The 25,490-nt window shown below is 33.9% G+C and overlaps 1 protein-coding gene across 2 annotated transcripts in view; it reads right to left on the reverse strand.

Moving 5' to 3' along the window:
- Positions 1 to 1,757: 1,757 nt before the first annotated feature.
- SLC36A4 (solute carrier family 36 member 4) overlaps positions 1,758 to 25,490 on the reverse strand; it is a 54,867-nt gene continuing 31,134 nt past the window's right edge. For both annotated transcript variants that reach the window (XM_032167144.2, XM_032167146.2), the window contains 4 exons: positions 24,467 to 24,565; positions 21,270 to 21,439; positions 12,086 to 12,255; positions 1,758 to 6,825 (listed from right to left, as the gene is read on the reverse strand). In XM_032167144.2, the coding sequence (XP_032023035.1) occupies positions 6,518 to 6,825; positions 12,086 to 12,255; positions 21,270 to 21,439; positions 24,467 to 24,565 (747 nt within the window). In that variant the 3' untranslated portion in view covers positions 1,758 to 6,517. The remainder of the gene's footprint in view (positions 6,826 to 12,085; positions 12,256 to 21,269; positions 21,440 to 24,466; positions 24,566 to 25,490) is intronic.

Raw genomic sequence — 25,490 nt, forward strand, 5'->3', positions numbered from 1 at the left:
CCAATGGGATCTAATTAAACTAAAAAGCTTATGCACAGCAAAAGAAACTAGCATCAGAGTGAACAGGCAACCTATAGAGCGGGAGAAAATTTTTGCAATCTATCCATCTGACAAAGGACTAATATCCAAAATCTACAAGGAACTTAAATTTACAAGAAAGAAACAACCTCATTAAAAAATGGGCAAAGGATATGAACAGACACTTCTCAAAAGAAGACATTCATGCGGCCAACAAACATGGAAAAAAGCTCATCATCACTAATCATTAGAGAAACTCAAATCAAAACCACAATGAGATACCATCTTATGCCAGTCAGAATGGCAATTATTAAAAAGTCAAGAAATCAAAGATACTGGTGAGGTTGCAGAGAAGTAGGAATGCTTTTACACTGTTGGTGGGAATGTAAATTAGTTCAACTATTGTAGAAGACAGTGTGCAATTCCTCAAAGATCTAGAACCAGAAATACTATTTGACCCGGCAATCCCATTACTAGGTAAATATCCAAAAGAATATAAATCATTCTATTACAGAGATACATGCATGAGTATGTTCAGTGCAGCACACTTCACAATAGCAAAGACATGGAGTCAACACAACTGCCCGTCAATGATAGACTAAAGAAAACATGGTACATATACACCACGGAATACTGTGAAGCCATAAAAAGGAATACCACCGTGGAATACTATGCAGCCACAAAAAGGAACAAGATCATGTCCTTTGTAGGGACATGGATGAAACTGGAAGCCATTATCCTCAGCAAACTAATGAAGGGGACACAAAACCCAAACACTGCATGTTCTCACTTATAAGTGGGAGCTGAACAATGAGAACACATGGACACAGGGAGGGGAACACCACACACTGGGGCCTGTTTGGGGGTGGGGTGGGAGGAGGGAGAGCATTAGGAAAAACAGCTAAGGCATGCTGGGCTTAACACCTAGGTGATGGGGTTGATAGGTGCAGCAAACCACCATGGCACATGTTTACTTATGTAACCAACCTGCATATCCTGCACATGTACCCTGGGACTTAAAATAAAACAATGCACAACCTTTCCCAAAGAAAGTTTTCTTCCAGAATTCATAAAGAAAGGTTTCTTTGGGAAATGTTGTGCATTGGTATTTAAGTAACAGAGTAGTACCTTGTTCTATCAATTAAAGTAGTACCAACCATCTTTATTTTTTTTCCTCCATCAAGTACCCCACCGGGCTTTTCATCACAATTTACATGTACCTAGTCCTATCCCTAATTTGGGGTGTGTGTGTGTGTGTGTGTGTGTGTGTGTGTTTTGCCTTTGTGTTCTTTCTGTTGCTTGCCAGAAGCACATACCACTACTAACGCTTTATAAACTTCCTGTCCCCAAAACCATTTCTCTCACATTCCTCTCACATTCCTCCTTTCACTAGTCATTTAAAAACAGTAAAACCCATTTCTTTATCCTGACACTATGGTTCCATTTTCCACAAATCTCCTTGTCTTGGCCCAGAAGCATATTTTGCAGACCTGCAATTAAAATTTACGTATTTTTTAACTTCCCAAATTATCAGTCCTTAGTATACATTTGTTGTAATATAATCGTCATTGTATTCTAGGTTATCGTAATTTATGATCCCCCTCTTGCTGAACATGTAGGTTGTTTCCAATTTTTCATATTAAAACATAATGCTGTAACACACCTTTAGGCATAGCATCTCTCTTCTGTGAACTATGATATGTCTTTATGCTAAGTTCACAAGAGCAGGATTACTGATGTGAAGGTATAAATATCTTTATGATCTTTTATTACAGGATTGGCATAATGCTTTCCCAAAGCATTAATTTTGTAATGCAAACAAAATGATTGATACATATTCTTGATCTTACAAAAGCAGTAAATCATGAATGCAGCATCTGCAGACGGCTCATCCTGCATTCATGCTGCAGGAAGTTCAGGTCACAGTTTTGAGTGTGTCCTTTCATTTTTAATCAACTTCTGCTTTTAAAACTTAGAAGTACACATTATCAACTTCCAGCATAACAGAGAATTAACCATAAAGACTGCTTAAAATGTTATTATGAGAATACTAGTGCCATTTTTAGCTTATGACCCTTATCAATGTCATTTAACCTTAGAAAAATGTATCTAAAAGGCAACTGCAAGCAAAATATTTCATTGAAAATTCAGAAAAGTTACAATACTTTAAGACAGCATTTTTCATATTCTGTTATAAAGAAAAATGTTAAAAGAATTGACTTGCGTGCAATGATATTTAGGTTTCAAACTAACAAAATCATTTTGAAAAACAAAAATCCACCCACAGCTGAATTTATTCAGGGTGTAAACGTATATTTTCCTATTTGTTATCAAGAAAACTCTAATGAAATATTTTTAGAGTGTTGTTTTCAACAGCATCTTTCTGGACCCAATTTAAATAGTAATTTAGTATTAGTATCTAGTTCACATAGATTACTGATTTGTGTGTGTGTCTGCATATACTTGTGCACGCATGCATGTAGGAACTAATTTTAATATGAAATTTCAAGAATCAGAGTGATTTGCTATTTCACTTATCATAGGGCAATAAATAGCATTTCTAGCCATTTCTTAAGCATGTTTCCTTATCTCATAGGTCAAAACCGATCAGTTTCAGAAAGTTTAGCCTAGTAAGTGCCAATGGCATAAACAAAACTAACCATAATGCTGCCAAAGTATTAATTACTACAGCCAGGAATTTAATGTTAGGAAGTATATTACTATACTTTTCAGATCCAAGTTTCTCAAATTTTCTTATTAAGGGAAGCTAGGTGAGCCAAAAAGATGACTCATTTTTTAAAAAGTCATTATTGTATATTATCGATGTTCTATATGTTAACCAAATTATTTTATTCCTCAACAGATGGTATTAAGCCACTGATGTTATTTAAATAATTTTATTTATTATTTACACTAGCTCTATTTCAAATCTTCTCCCTTTTAAATGAAGAAAGAAGTGAGGTCAAGACCTAATTTGTGTATACTGTCAGTAAATAGATCCACTACTCAGATGCTATACTGAAATCTATGAGAAGACATAAGTAAGCTATAGTAAGACTTGTGCCTTGCCACAGCTAGAAATGGCACTAATACTTTAATATTTCAAGTAATATTTTATAGTATTTTGCAGTTAAAGAGATTTTACATAACTACTATGAAACTACTAAGATTAGACAGTTAGGAAATTCAAAACATGCACATTGACATACAATGCTTGTAAATATGTAAGTGCATTGTCTAGGCAAGACACAGAAATCATTTTAATAAAGGAGAATTTAGTGAGAATACGACTAAATATAATGTGGCATTTGCTAATACAGACTTGTTTTCATTTGGTAACATCATCTAAACTGGTTTTTAACCAAGAATGCGCTGTAGTTTTACAACTCAGAAATAAATTTGTGTATGCCTGTGTGGCTTGAAAAAAAAAAAAAAAAGAAATCTGGCCATGTGGGGAAAAGAAGTCCCTCTGAAAAAAACGTCTGAGAACCAGTGTTTTGACAAGTTGACTCCGATACTGATGAAACTCTTGGGTGTAAGGGAACAGTGATTAACTGACTTAGAATGGAGCTCATTAGAGGTAAATAAAGCTTTCCTTTCTTCCCCCTCAGTAGCAGAAAAGGCTCTCAGGCAACTGATTAACTTTCAGGGAATAGTTCTTCACTGTGGTGGCCAACAAAATGCTGAAGTCATTTTAGTCACAGTGTGATGATACAAAAGCGATGAGATATAAAATTTGACAGGTGCAATCACTCTCATTTCTCCAGGCTCCCAAAATAAAAGTAAGAGCTGGTATAATCGAAATATCATCTCCAAAATCTTTAGGAAATTTTATGACTCATTAAAGCTAAATTTTCAGAGAAAACATTACCCACTGGTTATTTTTGCAAATAAAATGCATCATCAAATACCCTTAATAAGAATACACATTTAAGCTTTCCATCTAAATAGTGTTTCTTGTTGAGAATTAAAACTTTCTTCCTTTTTAGCCCCTCTTTTCTGCAATTCAACTTTTTCTTGTATTTAAAGTATTCATCATTTATTGAATTTAGTACTGGATGTTGATTCACCATTCTTATTGCTAAAGGAAGCCTGGTTGATAATATGCTCAAGATGAGTTTGTGCTGAATTTAAAAATTATTTATTGCTATGATCAATTTTATTCAAATTTCATTGCATTGGATGAATTCCATAAGGAAAATAAACAATGGGCCAAAGTGTAAAAATTAAATAACATACATAGACTAGAAATATTATCTGACAACAGGTGACAAAAACCTAATGCTGCTTCCTATTAAATAATTTTCAACTCATTTTATATGAAGCTATAAAGTTTTTTAAACATCTAATTCAAGTCTATATAATACTAGTTTCAGTGAAGATTCGTTTTTCTATAACTTCTTCTGCATTCTCTTAGTATGACTAAAGGCTCAGTGTAACAGAATTGATATAAAAGTATCTCAAACAATTACCGTTGATACCTAATGTGAATCGTTAAAAAAGTTTTGAGTCTTATGACTTTGTACCAAAATAAAGCTTCTGATATATCTTTAGGATTGTATTTGATGATCAGTTAACGATATAAGCAAAAAATACTTGAACTAAGTTAACATTTACATATAAAAATAGAGAATATATACAACTATAGTGATCTTGATGATATCTTCAAGTATAGTATACTAACAAACTAGAGTATCACCAGCCTGGGTAAACAGTTCATGTTTTAAAGTATGAATTTTTTTTAAAGTCAGAAGACAATTCTATTCTTAATAATTTTCATTTTCCCCACCAACTGAGAGATTCTTTATCTTGGTTAATAACTTGAAAAATATGGAATAATTAGAAGTTATTTGTCTGAAAGAAGCCTGGAGTGTCTCAATATTTAAAGGGAGTTTATTGATTTTTTCTAAGCATGAATCCCTTTATGGTTTATGATTCTTGTATATATTTTTTGTTTAGTTTTTAAGAGTTGGGATCTCCCTGTTAATCAGGCTGGAGTGCAGTGGCACAGTCATAGCTTACCACAGACTCAAACTTCTGTGCTCAAGGGATCCTCCTGCTTCAGCCTCCTGAGTAGCTGGGACTACAGGTACACGCCACATCAGGCTAATTTTTTTAAATTTTTATGTTTTATAGAGTCGAGGTCTCACTATGCTGCCCAGGCTGGTCTCGAGCTCCTGGCCTCTTAAGTGATCTTCCCAACTTATCCTCCAGAGTAGCTGGGATTATAAGCACAGACCACCACACCTAGCCGATTCTTTTATTCTGCTCATAATAAATAAAAGGCTGTGATAAGAAAAGCCACAGGGCTGGAAAGAGTCCACAAATCCTCTGTTTTCTGAGGTGTCTATTTTCTGCCATTCAGGAAAATGGTGCCTACAAAACTCAGGAAAGGAAGGTAATAATAAAAAAAGCTCAAGCCACAAATAGTATAGCTGGACACACATCTTACTAGCCAGGAGTTTCACCAGCAAGCGGTCTCTATTCTGTTTTAAAAGAACATAGCTTCTTTCTCTTGCTGAGGTTTATATGGCCACAGTGTAGGCTTCTTAGAGTTCCCTGATTTTCTGCTCAGGTCACATATACTATTAAAAATCACACATTCATTTTCAAAGTATTAAAATATAATCAAATAGATTCAACACTAAAATTAAGCTGAACATATTCTTTTTCTTGGACACAATGTGAGAAATAAAACATCCTGGCCTGGGAGTCAGAAGATCAGGTTTTCTTGATCTCAAGGCTGAATGGTCTTGACCAAGTTACTTCACCTTTCTAGGCTTCCTTTTCCTCTGACGAAAAACAAGGGAGTTGCACTGGATAACTTTTAAAGTCCCTTTTCAAATTTCATTGAAACACTAAGTCATGATCTTGAACAGTGCCTCTTGATTATGAAGATCAGCTACCATTAGAGTGTAAAATTAATTCTAATGTTTGCAATTTTCTGATGCTTATATTATGTTAATGGCAGTTTTCTATACTTCCAGGAGCTAATCATTAGTATTTGGCTCACTAATAAAAACATAATAGAGATTTTTTTTTTTTTACATTATACATAAAGTTTACTTTGGCATTCACAGGGATGATCTGGAGAGAGCTTTTTGTTATACATGTTCTTATTCTCTTATTGTTGAAATCCTATTCCCTTCTCAAGTGAGTGGCAAAAGAGTAGCATAAAAGAGAGATATCTTGGTTAAGGTATTTCTTACTGAGATAAAAGAATAATAGAAGTATTTTTATTCTTTAATTTTTTTATATTTTAATTTTTTCAATTTTCAGAACTTAATTTTTTGACACTATTGCTAACACTTAAAAGCAAGGATTTGTCATAGGTTTACCACTACTGGTAAAGAGTTACGATTACTTCCAAAATATTAATATTGTGCCAAAGAAAACAGAGTTTGTTACCATTTTTATGTATATAGCAATGTATTTTACTAGTTATCTTGATAATTTTCAGAAATGAGACAAAAATAGAAGACTCATGATTCTGCTTTTACTATTTCAAACCAGATGTTAAGCATGTTGAATTCAAATGTAGAAACGGACTCTGTGGAGTGCCAGCTACAACTTTGGGAGTAGGATAAATAATTTCTTCAACAGTTATATATGTACCTAACAAGAAGCCAACAACTCCAGTGAATGCTATGGAAATATTTTTCAGGACCATCCATATATTATAATGTTCTTTAGAAAATGTAAGAATTTCAACCAAAGGTGGCAGGATTAGGGCCAATGTGCTGCTGCTCACAGCTCCAACGAAGGAAATCACAATGTCTAAACGAGGAATAAGAATTGCTCCGGCACCTAGAAAATGAAAATACATTTATTTTTCTTATTTAAATGTTTGTTACTTACATGAATATTAAAAGTAGGTATTTTCAATACTGAAAGTAATTACTAAAAATAATTAATGAAAGTGGAACTACTAAACTATTGCTTGTGAAAAAAATCTGCCATATTTTGCTCTAAGCTAGAGAGAGCCAGAAAGACCAAAATAGTGAGTGACATTTCCTAGACTTTCACTTGTCAACAGTTTCTTATGTAAACAACTTTTAATTTTTTTGCTTTAAAATTCTGGGCAAAGAAGTTTTGATAGTTTATTTCCACAGCATTTGCATTACTTTGTCTGCCCATACAGCTCAATAATGCACAAGACATAGAGTGGTGGGACATAAATGAGAGAGAAGAGATAGCTATTCCTTAAAGTAGAATTCCAATTAATCAAAATAGAAGGAACAATGGAAACAGAAAAGCATTAAGCAAATACCACAATAATCACTGGATAGGAAGAGTCACTGATGAATGCTGAAATTAGTGGGCAAAAACTGGATGAGATCTGGATAGTTACAGAGTTTCAAAATATCTTCCTTCAAGATACTTATTAATTATAAAAGGAAAACTAGTACCTTTACAGTGGAGAAATATGTCAACAGACCACCTTAACCACGTAAACAAAATTAACATCACCAATAAGACACTGATACTACGATGTAATACACTGAGAAGTGCACAGCATCACTTCTGTGGGATTCTTGTTAAAAATGCTGAACTTCAACCTAATCATGAGAAAGCATCAGAAAAATTCAAATTGAAAGAAATTCTATAAAATTACTGACATTTTGAAAGTGTCAAGGTCAAGAAAGACTAAGTCAAGGACAGTCAAGATTGGAAGACACAAATGAGTATGACAGCTAAATTCAAGTGGGACCATGGCTTATGTCCTGGACCAGAAAAGGATCTTAGTGGGAAAACTGGCAAGATTATAATAAGGTCTATAAAGTAGTTAATAGCATTGTATCCATGCTAATTTCTTGGTTTTAATAACTGTACTGTGATTATGGAAGCTGTGAACATCAGAGGAAGCTGAGTAGAGGTTTTTTTTTACTTTCTTTTACTCCCTTTCTGTCTAAATTACTTCAAAATGAAAAGTTTAAAAAAAAAATAGTACTCCACTATTGTCAGCAGATTTCCAAACTGTTGACAAGTTTCCTGCAAATTCTGGTCTGGCGCTTTCATGATCTTATCAAAATGCATCAACAGAAGATTTGCAACAACCAAGACTCATATTCCTTCTTTATTTGTCCTTAAATGTTTTGTTAAATGATTTGTTGAGGGTTTGGAGTTGCCACCAGAAATAACAGCTGTGTTTGCTCATATACAGGCTGTGACAACTACATCACCACTGCCATCAATGATGATTATATCACCACATTTCCTCTTTGGGGACTCCAATTATGGCATGTGTTGGAGATATATATATATATATTCCTGTTAGTAATTTAGTTTTCAGTTTGCAGTACACTGGTTTCTCTACTTCTTAGTTTTTAACTTATGATGTTTTATTTTTCCTTTTTCTATTCTTTCTGTGGCTCTCAATATTTTCCAGGAGGTTGTGGGATCAATTTGGAACTAAGTTGCCACCATGTTCCTCATATAACCAGAAGTTATTATTTATCATTCTGTATTCAAATTATTATGAAAGCTAAAGCCCTAAAAACTGTTTTGAAATTATAAACGTAGCTTTACATCTATCTATAGGGCTGAAGTGGCACAACCCTTTATAAATGAAATAATTGACTAAAGAGGTAGAAATAACTAGCTCTAAAGACCTCGAAAGTAGAAACACTTTATAAAGTAGATTCTTCATCTAATAGATGCTTGTTATACATAGCCTTTTAACTTTGGTCTCTAGGGAGCTATAGAGCATAACTCTCAAACATAGTTAGGACCTCTCAAAATTCATTGAACATAATCATTCGTGGAGACATGTTTGTTTCACCTACTTATAGTAAGTAGTAGTATAAAAGTGAGGCCAGACAAATATGACCAGAATCTTGCCACCTGAAGAGGCTTTCAAGTTGGAATCCATTTTTCTTTGTTTATCTATAATCCAAGCTGTCACTGGTAAATCAAGTGAAATATTGTTGGAAAACTATGTGGGGGAGTACTATAGCATTTTAGAATTTATAGACAAAATTTCCATCTAGCAAACACTTTTAAATCATGAAGTATAATTCTCATCTAAAATCTGTTTAAAGTCAGATTTTAAACATTACATTACCAAAAGATATTTGCTTGTAAAAATGGCTTGAAATATGCTATTGGTAATGTTATTAGTAGACAAAGAAGTATATATACTTTTAGCCAAATCCAACATATATTAATAAAAACTCAAAGCAGAGTTTAAAATAAGGATAGTTTTATTCATTACAAATACTATGTCATTTACAGACAGCTATTATGAATAGATCTATTAAGTACTAATCAGACTTATTCAGTATTTACCAAAACTATATATAGCAAGAAAAAGAATGTATTCTTAGAGCATAGAGTTCCCTCTGATATTAAAATAAAAGCCTATTTAAGTCCATTATTTGCATCTGAAGGGTAAACGCAGATACATCAGAGCACAAAACAAAGCACTTGATATTACGGCACCAAAAACAAAAATGTGGAAAATAACTTAGCACATTAATTTTAATTATACAAATAGTTAATGATGCTCTCCACATACCTACTGACTCTAAGACAGGATATCAGGAAACAGAATGGTACTTTTCTAATCTGCAGAGGCAACTAACTTAAATGAAGGATTTTAGTGGGTTTTCTCTACAAACTACTAAAGATTTATAGGTTTTGATACTTATATAGTCACAGTCTACTACAGATTATAAAAACAAGGACTTTTTAAAAATTACAAACAGTAGAAGGATCAACAAATTAGAGAATAACAGAAGTAAATAGTACTTAGTATATTTTGTTGATTCAATTCATACACAGAATTGAAACACTGGTTTCAGTGTTTATTATAATACATTTAAAACCTCATAGTATAGGTTTACTCTTAAAAGGTATTTATGTCCATGGTGACCTTTGGCTGGTTTCTACCGCCCCTCCTCCCTCACTTGTGAGGTGCCTATATACCAGGTAACCACCTAAAGGGAACACGCAGGAGGAGTCTGAATCATTTCTAAAGTTTTTCAATTTCACTAAGAAGGTATTTTGAGATCGAAATTCAAATGCTAAATGGATACTTGGACACAACCAACATAATCCAAGCTGATAAGTCCACTTCTTTAAAGACTAATACAACAAACATGGATTCAGTATTTGGAAAGGATTATGGAACATTGAAAGACATTCAATTTTCAATGCAAATCAGGCTGAGCCTCCACTCTCATTGCTAGTGCTGCTGCACAGCCTACTCTACGAACATGACAAGGTCCCATCGACTGTCTACCCACATTTATCAGTAAAGGGCATGCCCCCAAATCTTTTCTAGTGCTTTGGAAAACAGAATAAAAAGCAGTTTTGCCATGAATATCAGTTGGCTTTTACTTTAATTTGGAAGGATATGTGCTAAAGATACAAAACAAGCTCAGTGTCCAGTGATGTGTCCCGATATAGCAGAAGGAAATATTACACAGTTTTTGTTCTCTTTCTCCAAGGCATATCCCTTATATGGATGAGAAGCTTTAATGACTTTTAACTAAAAGAAAGCAGCAGCCAAGAAAAGGCTGCAGTTCTCTGTGCTATGAACTAAGCCACTGATTTCTGGAAACAAATTCATGGAAGCAGATGTGGTGTGGTCTGTGCCTCAGCAGATTCATAACTTCAATACAACAATGCCAGCCAATGTGCAGAAATGGGTGAAGTTATAAAAAAAACCTAGACCCCTTTTCCCATTGCCCTCAAACTCCTTTACCTGAATTTCCATTACCAACTTTAAAAGACAATATACTTTCAAAATAGAATTGTCTTCCATCTATTGATAAAAATACTTTTACTGAAATTAGTCTTTTTATTTAGTCATTACCAAAATGTCAATAAAAGAAATGTATAAAAATATTTCAAAATGTCTTAAAATATCTTTTTCCTACTGAATGTTTTTTCGTTAGTCATCAGAGTATGGGCTTATTGACTTCATTCGTTAATATGATTTCTCTTATTAGTGATGTAATTCATTTAAGTACTTACTTGGAAAAATACATTTTATCTACTTTTTCAGCTTTGCATTTCCCTTTTCAAACAAAATGTAATACACTCAATTCTTTAAATCTAGGCATGAGCTCCACGGCAGGCTGCTCAAATCAATTTAGTGAGTTGCCCCTAATTTCTAGCTCTATCATTCTAAATAGTGCAAGATGTTTATTAATATCTTACACAAAGAATTTCCAAAGCTGCTTGTTCCCCAGAACACTAGTAATCTGGTCCCTGGTATCATTTTAGGCAATCCCAGTTTAGTTTGGTGATGTAATCATCTGTGTATTTGTAGTTACAGTAATGTTTACAATAATGATCATAATAACTTCCAGCTATTAATACTTTGTTAATATTATTTCTAACCCCACCGAAATGCCATAAGGAAGTTTTATCTTCATTTCATAGTTGAGGAAAGAGGGGCTCAACAATGGCATGTAACTTGCCTAAAGACACCAGCAAGTAAGTGATAGGCTTGACTTTGAATCCCCAGATCTGTCTGACTCCAACACTTACATTCTTTCCACTATACCGAACTCAAGCTCCCTTTCCATGAGTCTCTATTATGAATGCTACCTTGAGAAGGCATTTTATGATGAAGAGTCTTAATAAGAGATTATATACACTTCTTCAAATAATAAGAAAATAAGCCACTAAAATTATGAAAGACCAATACAAGTAAAATTAAACACTTTCCTGTAGGTAGTTATGGAGAAGTAAACTGTTAAAATATACAAAAACAAGAATAAAAAACCTGAGAAAAACTAAAACCAAAATGTGTATCAAAAATGGAAGGGGTCCCATATACACGTTATTTTAATCACCAGTAATGTAATTTTCAAAATAACTTCATTAGTTATTTTAAGTGTGATGGGATCTGGTTTGTGTTTTTCTTATGTAGTAGTAGAAAAATAGAATTTTAACCTGAAAAGTAACCCAGCTGGGTGAATACAATTGTTTTAAAAATATTGAAAAATACATCTTATGTAGCTTTCATTTTAAGAAATTACATCTTACGTAGCTTTCATTTTAAGAAATTCAACAATAAAAAATTATTATGATATAAATATATAATGATACTTACAAGTAATACTAACCAAGAAGGATCTTATCCCAAATTCACAGATTTGCTTCCATTTAGTATGAAATTTGGATGTGATCCCAGGGATAATGATCTCTGCTGGAACATAGAACTGAATTGAATATGTCACAAAAATGCCAAAGGAATACAGAATTTTCACTGATTGATATAACCTGTTGAAAAAAATTTTCAAAATTTAGTCATTTTTAATGTGAATTTAGCTTTTCTCCTTTATTTTTAATATTAAGATAAATAAGAAATCCAGAATACCAAATTAGGCCGGAACCTTACTAACTAAAAATTCTTGTTTATAAAAAAGGCAAATGGATCTCTAACTAAATTTCTAGATGATACAAGAACAATTCATTTTGACAAGACTGAAAAGTTTGAACATGCATGCCAGGGTTTGGGGTATATTGGTAAAAAGATTTCATTTTGGGATAAGCCAGTATTCTGAAGGGTAGACTCAGCCCTCTGAAGAGCTAAAGTTTTCTCAACTTTCTTTTTAAAAATTGAGCCTACTATATGTCTTAAATCCTGAGTCATACCCTCATCGATCTTTACATAAAAGAAAAACTCATATTAAATGTAAACATAGTTCTTGGGTGAAAATCTTTGGAGGTATGTCATTAGTTGCAGAAATGTCATCCATCTTAAGTCTAAAAGCAAGCATCTAAATGGTTTCAACTTGCAAAGTTCTCTAAATTATACATACAATCTATGTTTAAAATTACATTAAATAAAGGACAGAGTTGCTGGGTAAGGTTGTTGTTATTCTTTTGTGCAAATTAACTTATCTCTTTGTTATACAGTGCTTCAAAACAGCACAGCAATTTTCAGTTTTATAAATATATTTAGATTTCTACATTATGGACAACCTGTCAAAACTTCGCATGCATGTCTTGATAAAGGCTTTAGTAACTTTCCTAAACCCAGAAAAAGAAGACTTTTTAAACGTTGATAATGACATGAAGAGAAAAAATAGAATTGTAGGACCTAGAGGAAGGAACATTACAGAATCCACTCTTTTGGGTTGCAGAATAATAAAATTAATGTGCTGTATGTTAAAAAACATTTTAATATTTTATAACATTCAAAAGAAAAGCCCAACCATCTTGCATTTTTTAAGTAACAAAGCAGAGAAAACACTGTGGGTTCAGTGTGCTGCAGTATGGGGGCAGTGATTAACACATATGTCCTCTTTCAGCAGAAACATCTTCCCACAGTTTTCTCATTTAAGAGTTCTACTTTCCCACCTAAAATTACCATGCACAGGGAAGAATGTTTTCTTTCTTACAAAAAAATGCAATCATTTTAAAAGGATTATATTCTACTTTTGGTATATAATGTCAAGGTATATAAACCTCGACATTAATGGAGCTTTAAGTATAAATGTACTTAATATATAAGTATATAAACATCGACATTAATGGAGCTTTATTTCTGATGTCTTAAGACTTAAAGTAGTAAGGATTTTTTAATTCGACTTTTACAGTTCAGGAGTACATGTGCAGGTTATATAGGTAAATGTGTGTCATGGGGGCTTGTTGTACAGATTATTTCATCACTCAGGTATTAAGCCTAGTACCCACTGGTTATTTTTTTCTGATCCTCTCCCTCCTCACACCCTTCACCCTCAATAGGCCCCAGTGTGTGTTGTTCCCCTCCATGTGTCCATGCGTCCTCATCATTTAGCTCCCACTTGTAAGTAAGACTATGTGGCATTTGGTTTTCTGTTCCCATGTTAGTTTGCTAAGGATAATGACCTCCAGCTCCATCCATGTTCCTACAAAGAACATTATCTCATTCTTTTTTATGGCTGCATAGTATTCCATGATGTATATGTACCACATCTTCTTTATCCAATCTATCACTGACAGGCATTTAGGTTAATTCCGTATTTTTGCTATTGTGAATAGTGCTGCAATGAACAAAGGCATGTATGTGTCTTTATAATAGAACGATTTATATTTCTTTGGGTATAAACCCAGTAATGGGACTACTGCATCAAATGGCATTTCTGTTTTAAGGTCTTTGAGGAATTGCCACACTGTCTTCCAAAATGTCTTGAACTAACTTATACTCCTGTCAACAGTTTATAATAAAAGTGTTGTTCCTTTTTCTCCATAACCTCACTAGCATGTTATTTTTTGACTTTTTAGCAATAGCCATTCTGACTAGTGTGAGATGGTATCACGCTGTGGTTTTGATTTGCGTTTCTCTAATGATCAGTAATGTTGAGCTTTTTTTTTTTCATATGATTGTTGGCAGCATGTATGTCTTCTTTTGAGAAGTGTCTGTTCATGTCCTTTGCCCACTTTTTTTTTTTTTTTTTTTGAGATGGAGTCTCACTCTGTTGTCCAGGCTGGAGTGCAGCAGCTCAATCTTAGCTCACTGCAACCTCCACTTCCCTGGTTCAGGTGATTCTCCTGCCTCAGCCTCCCGAGTAGCTGGGACTACAGGTGCCCACCACCACACCTGGCTAATTTTCGTATTTTTAGTAGAGATGGGGTTTCACCATATTGGCCAGGCTGGTCTCAATCTCCTAACATTGTGATCTGCCTGCCTTGGCCTCCCAAACCCTTTGCCCACTTTTTAATGAGATTCTTATAAATTTCTTGAAGTTCCTTTAGATGCTGGATATTAGACCTTTGTTCGATGCATAGTTTGCAAAAATTTTCTTCCATTCTGTAGGTTGTCTGTTCACTCTGTTTATAGTTTTCTTTGCTGTGCAGAAGCTCTTTAGTTTAATTAGATCCCATTTGTCAATTTTCGCTTCTGTTGCAATTGCTTTTCAAGTCTTCATCATATAATCTTTGCCCATTCCTATGTCCAGAATGGTATTGGCCAGGTTTTCTTCCAGGGTTTTTATAGTCTGGGGTTTTACATTTAAGCCTTTACTCCATCTTGAGTTAATTTTTTGTATATGGTGTAAGGAAGGGGTCCAGTTTCAGTCTATCCCATATGGCTGGCCGGTTATCCTAGCACCATTTATTGAATAGCGAATCCTTTCCCCATTGCTTGTTTTTGGCGGGTTTTTCAAAGATCAGATAGTTGCAGGTGTGTGGCCTTACTTCTGGGCTCTCCATTCTGTTCCATCGGTCTATGTGTCTGTTTTTGTACCAGTACAATGCTGTTTTGGTTACTGCAGCCCTGTCATAAAGTTTAGAGTTGGGTAGTGTGATGCCTCCAGCTTTGTTCTTTTTGCTGAGGATTGCCTTGACCCTTCAGGCTCATATTTGGTTCTGCATGAATTTTAAAATAGTTTTTTCTAGTTCTGGTGAAGAATGTCAACGGCAGTTTAATAGGAATAGCATTAAAACTATAAATTGCTTTGGGCAGTGTGGTCATTTTCATGATATTGATTCTTCCTATCCATGAGCATGGAATGTTTTTCCATCTGTTTGTGTCATCTCTGATTTCTCTGAGCAGTGTTTTATAATTCTTGTTGTAGAGATCTTTCATCTCCCTGGTTAGCTGTATCCCTAAGTATTTTATTCTGTATGTGGCAATTGTGAATTGTGGCAACACAATACCATTCACAATTGCCACATAAAGATTTGGCTCTCAGCTTGCCTGTTATTGGTATATAGAAATGTTGATGTTTTTTGCACATTGATTTTGCAGCTTGAGACTTTGCTGAAGTTGCTTATCAGCTTAAGAAGCCTTTGGGCTTACTATGGGGTTTTCGAGATATAGGATCATGTCATCTGAAAACAGGGATAGTTTGCAGATCTTGTAGTTTTTCCTATTTGGATGCCCTTTGTTTCTTTCTCTTGCCTGATTGCTCTGGCCAGGACTTCCAATACTATGTTGAATAGAAGTGGTGAGAGTAGTAAGGATTATAAACAGTCTCTCAACTATGGCCAAACAAGAAGTATAGTATTCTGCTATAACATATTTATCATACAAGAGTAAGAAGAAATTTAAAAGCTGAGTAAAAATAGATGTGAAGATACACATCACAATTAGGAAGGAAAGAACTCCTTAGAGCTAACAACATTTAAAACTTAATTTTAAAAATCAGCTAAGGATGTATTTCTCAGCTTGAGGCTTAAAGGTTACACATAAATGGTCAAGTTACTGAATATATACCACATAAATGAAAGACACGTTTCCTACACTCTGATATGTAACTGTGGATAATTAAACAAATATTCTTGTTAGTTTATTAGTTTAACAGAAGGACATTCCTTTTTCTTAATTATCTTTTCACTTACATATTTTTAAAATGTGGTAATAATACATTTAATATTTTTAAAATAAAATAAAAATACATCATTTTGCATATAAGTACTATTACTTTTTTATTGACAAAGTTACATCAGCTAAGAATCTGGTTATTATTAATATCATTAATTATATGCAAATATTACTATTTGGTGTTACAAAGAGTAAAAATGGGAAATAAAATGGTGTGGATCTTTTAGAAGTTGGTATATCTACTAATCAACCAAAGAATAGTTATATAGAAACAAGAGGGCATCCTTAAAAAGTGCCACAGTTTAATATGAACTGTTTCACTCCTACTCCTTTTCTGTTTCAAGAACTCACTTATTTCTATGTTTGGAATCTATATTTTCAATCACTCTAAATTATTTTTCTCCACTTAACTTTTGTATAGCTATTATCACAATCTTTTCTTCATTTTGGTTTTAAGCAGCATCTAATGTAAGGCTTCTTTTGTACTATGTTTTAGAAATGAAGAAAGTTGAAAGGAAAAATCTACCCAGTAAACCCTCTTTCTAAAGAATAATAAACTTTCTTAAAGTCACAGGAATTTGTTTTGAGGATACAAAAAACATCAAACAACTTTAAACAACATTTAGGGTACATTAAAAGGTCTTTTAAAACTCCTCACTGCCAAAGCTCCTGAGAGTTACAGACTGTTTAATTCTTCTCTGTATATCCCTTCAATGCACTTAGTATTAATAGGTGATTGATACTTATTAAATATTAATTATCGAAATAGATATGGATAGGTAATTCTTAGAAACATGACAAATATTAATAGCACTTCAAAGAATAAAATGATTTATGCTTGGAAACAAAATCTATTACAATGACAGTAAAGAATTTAATACCTTAGTAAAGGACAGAAATGTATTTTTAATAATTATTTTTCAGCCAATATATTGAATCAGATTACAGGGAGAAAACAACTTAATGTTCCAGTGAAAATATTAGTTTTGAAAACATAGAATATCAAAATTTATGATGCTTTTATTCTTTTCCCCACATTGGCTAATAAGTCAACCTTCAGGTATGAATAACTTAAAATTTTTTAAAAACCAACTTGGGAAATAAGTTGTTGACTGCTTCTCTGTCTCTTAAGGTTGAATACAGAAGCTACCCTTGGAAATAACCTGGTAAAGCACTTTACCTCTTGGATCCTTCATGATGCTCAGGTTGAGAATCTTGAGCATTTAGCTCTGTCAAGAAGTCATCTTACAAGTCAAGGAGTTTGGAGATTGTTGCCACAGCATATTCTAATCAATTCTGAATGTTTTCTTCATTGTTAGTATTATCATTGTATCTTACTATTTGTTTGTACTGTAGCTTATTGTTACTAAAATGATTGCATAATAAATTAAAGCAATGGAATGTTGTACAAAAATTAAAATAATCCAAAGTCACATACAAAAAGATAGATGGATCTTAAAATACAATTTGAGCAAAGAAAATAACTGTCATAATATAGGTAAAATGAATTGATTTATATTATAAAAACACATATGATTATACTGTTTAAGGATCTATGTATAAGTGATAAATGTTACCAAGAAAATGATTCTCAGAAGATAGAAAAGTGGTTACGTCTAATAGTTTTACCCTGGAAGGGGCAGACAAAGGATTCTAGAGCACTGGGCTCTATTCTTGTCTTGTGCAGTGGTTATGTGGTTATTCATTTTAAAAATATTCATTATGCTGCAACTTTAAGCTTATGTTCTTGTCTCTCTTCGTTTTATATTCCATAATAAAAATGAGTTCATAAAAATAAAAAAAAAGAAGTCATCTTAATTGAGAACTATCTGCAATCCTTGCCAAGAGCCTCATCTCATTCTAGGCTAAAAAATAAGACAACTATGGTTATGTAGCATCACTAGATCAAATGCCTTGAACTAGTAAAACCTTTAAAATACATTCCTTACTTCAAAAGCTAAATGCAATATATGTACAGTATTACTCATAACTAATTTTCAAAGATGACAGTTCAGAAAGATTAAGGGTAATAATAACTTGGAGCTTCTCTAATCCATACTTGCTTCATCCTATGGCCTCTTTCTAATTCAATCTTTTCTTGCAGAAATAACCCTAATATACTCTGAGTCTTTGCCAATTTGTACCAAAAGCCCTTTATGGCTTTTCATAGCTAGTAGCCATCAGTTCTCTAGGATACTCTTATAACAGTCATTGGCTTTCATACTCCGCCAATAGAGTACATTGCACAATCTCTAACTTCCAAGGCCTCTCGTGTGAAGCACCGGAAAGAAGTGAAAGAGAGACTCATATGTAGTATATTAAGAAAGAAATCTTAGATATAATCCCGTGATTATTCTAGTCCAAACTTCTCACTTTACAGAATGCCCTGACTGTAAAAAGACAAGCAACTCTTCTCTTGTATCCCTCAGTTGTGACTATTATTTTAATTGTCCCACAACTGCAGAGTCCACACAGAAACAGACTATAGGCTGCATAAGGCATATCTCCACAGTGCAAAGGCATTAACCAATGCCAAGTTCTCTAAAGGGAAATATGTGTCTTGACTGGCTTTCCTGTTTTTTCCATATTTTTGTTCTTAGGATACTTGTACTAGGGTTTCCTCTAATGAAAGGTGGTGTCTAGCTAGACTTCCTTGAATAGAAACTATGATTTAATGGTCCCTTTTAAATCAAGAGTCTCAACTAGTTCTATTCTAATTGGAAAGTCACAGCAATGAGGAATAAGGTCAGATGTATAAAGGGGCTGTGGGAAAAGGGAAGGATTAATTGGAGCTACTGCAGGGACAGTGTCATCCTCCAAGATTGAGTTGTGAATACCAAAAGCATTCCGTCTTATTCTCGCCCACTATTTCTGCACCACATTCTTATGTGACTGGGAATACAAACCTTTCAATGTGAATGTGTGCACACTCCCACTTTGGAACCTTCCCCCTCTAAAATATTCCTTACATGCTTTTGTAAGTAAGACCAGGAAAGAATTCTGACATTATTTCTATGTACATTTTATATGTGACATTAAAAATAGTTGTCAATTTCTAAAATGATTTTTAAGACTTAGTCAAAATATTATTATTGTTATTATTAATATTACTGAGACAAAATGTCTGTTTCCCAGGCTGGAGTGCAGTGGTACCATCACAGCTCACTGTATAATCAACCTCCCAGGCTCAAGTGATCCTCCCACATCAGCCTTCCAAATAGCTGCGATTACAGGCTCGTGCCACCATGCCTGGCTAATTTTTAAATTCTGTGTAGATTTGGAGTTTCACTATGTTATGTAGGCTAGTCTCAAACTTCTGGCCTCAAGCGATCCTCCCACCTTTTCCTCCCAAAGCGCTGGGATTCCAGACATAAGCCACCATACCTGGCTCAAAATATTCTTCTAAATGAGGACAAATTATCATTCTATTTTCCAAACATTGTATAGTATTTGAAAAGATGAACTTACTACCATATTTTTTAGCTTGATTCTCTTATACTAAGCTGTTGAAGCTTCTAGTTCATTAAGCTTCTAGTTTCATATTATAAAAAAGAAACCAAAAAAGCACATTTGAAGGCCACAAAATTATATAAGTAACTATCAAGAGTTAATAAAATAAATGCTAAATAACCATATATCTTATTTGTAATTATGACTCCACCTTGAAATATATTTATAACATTTGAAACATGTTTCCATTTTGAAATGCATTTATGTTAGCTAAAGTTAAATTGTAATAAAAAAATACAGATATACCACATCTGTGCCCCTTGTGCAATCTGGAAACTATCCTAGGTCCATTTGCTCTGTCATAAATGGCTTCCTACAAACATTTGTCCTAGCAACATTTTTGACTCCAATAAATGCCCAGGATTCAAATGACTATTAAATGACAGACAAATTCTCACCAGGAGGCCAGTCAGAAGATATAATTTCTGCTGTTGTTGCTTTTTCACTAATATGGTAAGACATTTAAGATTACACAGATTTTTTTTATCCAAGTAGCTAATGTAGTAGTGTGACAATAATTCAATCAGCAATTCCAAATTTATTCTTTGCATATGTGAAAACTAAGGAGTTACCTTCCATCTTGTAAATAAGGAAGTAAGTCTGCATGGTAATCACTGCCACTACCTTTGAAAATTTTCCAAAGACAAACCTCTGGAAAAAGGAAAAATCATATACATATGATGCTTCATTTAGCAGGATATGGTCCCAATATGAAAGAGAACATTAAGATGATGCACCATTTTGTTTTATTATTTATAATGTGTCCCAACTGTGTTCTGAAAGACTTGGAAAATATACACTATGAAGCTGACCAAATAGCAAGGACCATAAATGATATAATCTATTATTTTATTAGGAACCCTAAGTGTTTGGTTTTTTTGGCAATAAGGACAGGTATTAATTTTTTTTATTAAAATGTGTCCATATTAAAATAATTCCTGTTCTACTCTTATACTTGACTTGGATTTGGAACAAACTCCAATTTTAAATATTTTTTTAAAAATCCCACAAGAACCCTAAGTTCATATTTGGTCTCCTCCAAAGATTATGAAAAAATTCCAGATTGCACAAATAAATAAATCACATTTTTTTTTTTGACATGGAGTTTTGCTCGTTACCCAGGCTGGATTGCAATGGCGCGATCTCAGCTCACTGCAACCTCCGCCTCCCAGGTTCAAGCGATTCTCCTGCCTCAGCCTCCTGAGTAGCTGGGATTATAGGCACCCGCCACCACACCTGGCTTATTTTTGTATTTTTAGTAGAGATGGGGTTTCACCATGTTGGCCAGGCTGGTCTCGAACTCCTGACCTCAGGTGATCCACCCACCTCTGCCTTCCAAAGTGATGGGATTCCAGGAAATCATAGTAAAAATTTTAAATGTTTAAACCATAAATCCAACAATACGCCTTTATCATCAAACAGTGGTACATTATAAAATATATAAACTAATATTGACAAATTCATATACACCTACCATACATCTTGGGGAAGATTTAAAGTTATGCTGCCTTTGATTTCATCACGGAAACACATATATCCTAAAGTAGCTAATGTTACATACAAAGTTGTAACAATCCCCATGCCAATATTCAATGCTTGAGGGAAACGCTTTGATTCTTTCATTTGGTTTTCCAGTGGAAGGACCTAAGAAAAGAATACAATACTTTTTTTTAAATGGAATACAAGTATTTAAAAATAACAGTGTCTCTTACACATACAAATTGGTTGTTTATAGCCTATATGCAAATTTTTTTCCTTTAAAACACATAATTGTTGAAGTACACTTCCATTGCTATATATTTATACTACCTATTTTAAACTTCTTAAAAAGATTTAAACTCATCTCTTGGCAGGCAAACCTGTTAGTTTTTTTTTTAATAACCTTTTTATTTTGGGATAATTTTAGATTTACAGAAAAGTTACAAAGATAACACAGAGATCTCCCATATACCCCTGATGCAGTTTCTCCTACCATTAACTTTTTATATTACGATAGTACATTTGCGACAACTAAAAACCAATATTGGTACATCACTATTAACTAAACTGCAAATTTCATTTGGATTTCATTAGTTTTTCCATTAATATCCTTTTTCTGTCCCAGAGTTCCATCCAGGATACCCACAGTGCATTTTGTCACCATGCCTCCTGTCTGATTGTTTCTCAATCTTGTTGTTCATTATCTTGCCAGTTTTAAGGAGTACTGGTTTGGTATTTTACATAAAGCCCCTCCATTTAGGTTTTTCTGAGGTTTTTCTTATGACTGGACTGGTATTGTAGGTTTAGAGAAGGCTAACATGGAGGTGAAGTGCCTGTCTCATCACACGTTATTAACATGGTTTATCACTGGTGAAGTTAATTTTCATCACTTGGTTAAGGTAGTGTTTGCCAGGTTTCTCTATTATACAGTTACTTTTCTTCCCTCTCATCATACTCTGTTTATTGAAAGCCAAGTCCCTAAATCCAGCCCCTTCTCTGGGGAGTAGGAGGGGGATTAGTTATATCGCCTGGAGGGAGGAAGGTTTCTAGGATTCTCATGTATGTATGTATGTATGTATGTATGTATGTATGCATGCATGTATATGAGCATGACCTTATATTTTTTTAAATAATGAATTATAATCCAATATTCTGTTGTTTTGTTACTCATAGTATTCCACTTTTGGCCATTGTAAATTCCATCAGGTTGGCTTCTGTGTCCCTTTGACATGCCTCCATTCTTTCATTTCTTGAACATATTCTTACCTTCTGACACCACAAGATGCTTTAGCCTCATCTTGCATTTCCTTGCTTCAGCCCTAAAATCAGCCATTTCTCCAAAGAACTTTGATTCTCTTGTAGAATGGTATTTAGAAATGAAGATCTGGTATTTAGAAATCAAGATCTGGGTGTGTGCTTGTTGATACTGGGGTATCACTACTTGCAGCCCCTCTCAGGAGACAGAACTAGGAAGTATATGTATGTATACTAACCCATGTATACACACATATCTGTAACTGGTTTTACATCTACCCATCTGTATCTACTGTCAAATTCAGTAAAGCTAATAATTTTTATTTTATTGAAAAAGAACCTTTAAAAAAAATTAGAAAAGGCTGACTGAAAAACCAAGTTTTTAAGGTAAATCTTCAGAGATTGTAACCATAAAATTAGGCCATACAGTGAAAGACTTAGGTAACAATAATAGCAAGTATTTACTGGAGTGTTTATGATATGCCAGGTATGATTCTAAAAGCTTTGCATGCAGCATCTTATGCAATCCTCACAATAACTCTATGAGATGATAAATCTAGTATTTTTTCCACTTTTCATATAAGTCAGTCAGTTCCATATGGAAACATTAACTGTTAATAGCAGCAAGAGGGCAGAGAACAGTTTGAATGCTCTGGAGATAATCTGGAGCAGAAATATGGGCAGTGGCCAAGAATGGTGTCAGTGCAGCTAGAAAGGGAGAGAGAGAAAGAAATGAACATTTCCTGAGGACTTCCGTGTCACACAGCATTATAGGTGTTTTATGTATAGTCTCCTTTATGGAATGAATTTGAGAAATATAAAAGAAAAGTCAACATGCCTTAATTATTGATTGAAATAGGGAACCAAGGACAAAGTAAAAGGAATCATTCCAGTGTTTCAAGCTTAAGCAACTTAAGATAAAACTGAAAGAAAAAGGAAAATGAGAAAGTAAAGCTGGTTTTGGATGAGAAAATATGTGTCAGACTTTGGAATTGGTGAATTTGAGATTCAGCGGAAATGTCAATAGTTAACTCGTGCTCATCAGTTAAAGACAAACATGAAAATCTGTAGTTACGTTTGCAACAGCAATAATTTGTAGCTGTGAAAATTTGTAAGAATTTGGGAGAATTATCTAAAGGAGAATTCACAGAGAGCAGAAACCCAAGTAAAATGGTATAAAATTTTATTTTAGATCTATTTTGTCTAGGGTTAACATAAGTAGATGTTTACAAATGGTTTTGCTCCCACACCAGATCATCAAACTATGAAACATAAACTATGGAGCAAAGTAGACAGCAAGATTCTATTTTCCCCAAGTCTACAAATGTTAGGGTTTAAATAAACTGGGAGCTACCTGAATGGAAATATTTAATATCTTAGAATCCTCAGAATCTTTGGAGTCTCTCTTGGTATTAGCTTTATAACATTGTTTCTCAAAACAAACATTATATTCATAAACCTATAGGTAGAATTTATATCCAACTCTTTTTATATAGAAGTGATTCTGCAACTATTCCAATTCCCTTCAAATAATCTCATCAATAAAATACACTTCAGATGTGCCTGAGTATGTGGGATATAGATTTTTTTTAAATTGGCCTTGAGTTAATAATTTTTGAAGCCAGGTGACGTTTACATAGGAATTCATTATACTACTCTCTAAATTTTGTATAGGTTTGAAATTTTCCATAATGAAATGTTAAAAATGATCTGGCTAATTTCTTCATTTTATAGATAAAGAAAAACAGAAGTAGAGAGCCTAAGTGGTATGTCTAACATTAAGTTCTTTGTTAGTGGAAGGACTAAACTATAATTCTAATCATGTAAAGAAAATTGAAATAAAAAAGAAAAATATGCAATTTTAAATACAGGTAGGCTATATAAATCATTGTGTTGAATTAAGATTTTAAAAAATAATAATAAAGACCAAATTCTTACCACTCCTATGCCTTCAAAAGCAAATACAGCAGTACCAAAAAAGAGTGGGTATTTCTTCCAACCAGCCACTATTGGAAGGTTGTGGGGATCTGGCATGTTCTAAAGAAAGGAAGAAAAAAAAGACCAGTTACATCTTTACTTATTCCAAATAATTTAAAAATGAAAGAAAAATCATATAATTTTGAGCTTCACAACAGCAAATGTGTTATAAAATTGAATAATTCTTTCAATAAACACTTAAAGCATCCTATGTTAAATATAGCCAAGCTGTTAGGATTTTACTGCCAAAAGCAATTGTTTCCCTCATGCCCATACATTCCATCTGAGCAAAATGCTCCTGATTACCTGCTTCCACCTGCAAGTCCCGGGCTGTGAACACTAGGTATGGCTCCTGCCACAACAGGAAATACATAAGCACACTCAAGGCCTAAGCTGAGAGCCATACAGTCAAGTCATCAACCACTGCTGCTGGTGCCCAGCAGAAATTCACTCTCCACTCTATTTTCATTGCTCTTTCAGTTCTCTAAGAGACCCGGTTCCTGACACTGGCTTTCTACCTTATAGCTCTGCTGCTGCCCAAAATAGGTTTCCTTCTTGTTTCAGTGCTTACTCTTTGATTTGATGGTTGTCATTACCCTTATTATTTGAATATCTATGTCCTGACTCTGGCTTTGATTGCTTGGTCCTGACTCACAGGCTTATTCCAAATCTCACCATCTGGACAAAGTGCACATTGGCTCTAAATGGCCACTTCATCCAGATACCCCAAGTCTGGTCCCTACTCTCCTCACCATCTTACATTCTCTGCTTTGCCTGATTGGAGGCAGAATTCAAGGCCAAGTAAAAAGGGTGAACAAAGCAACTGAAGTGTGAAAGCTCTAGGATAATTTGGGGAATAGAGAGGTCTAGAACATCTGAAGCATAGATAGAATTGTGTGATATACTGGTGATACATGACTAAAACCATATACTGGGTTTAGAATGAAAGGGTATTAAAACGTTTGGCTCATTCAATACTAAACTA

Source organism: Hylobates moloch, unplaced genomic scaffold, assembly GCF_009828535.3.
Source record: "Hylobates moloch isolate HMO894 unplaced genomic scaffold, HMol_V3 SCAFFOLD_11, whole genome shotgun sequence".
Classification (NCBI taxonomy): Eukaryota; Metazoa; Chordata; class Mammalia; order Primates; family Hylobatidae; genus Hylobates; species Hylobates moloch.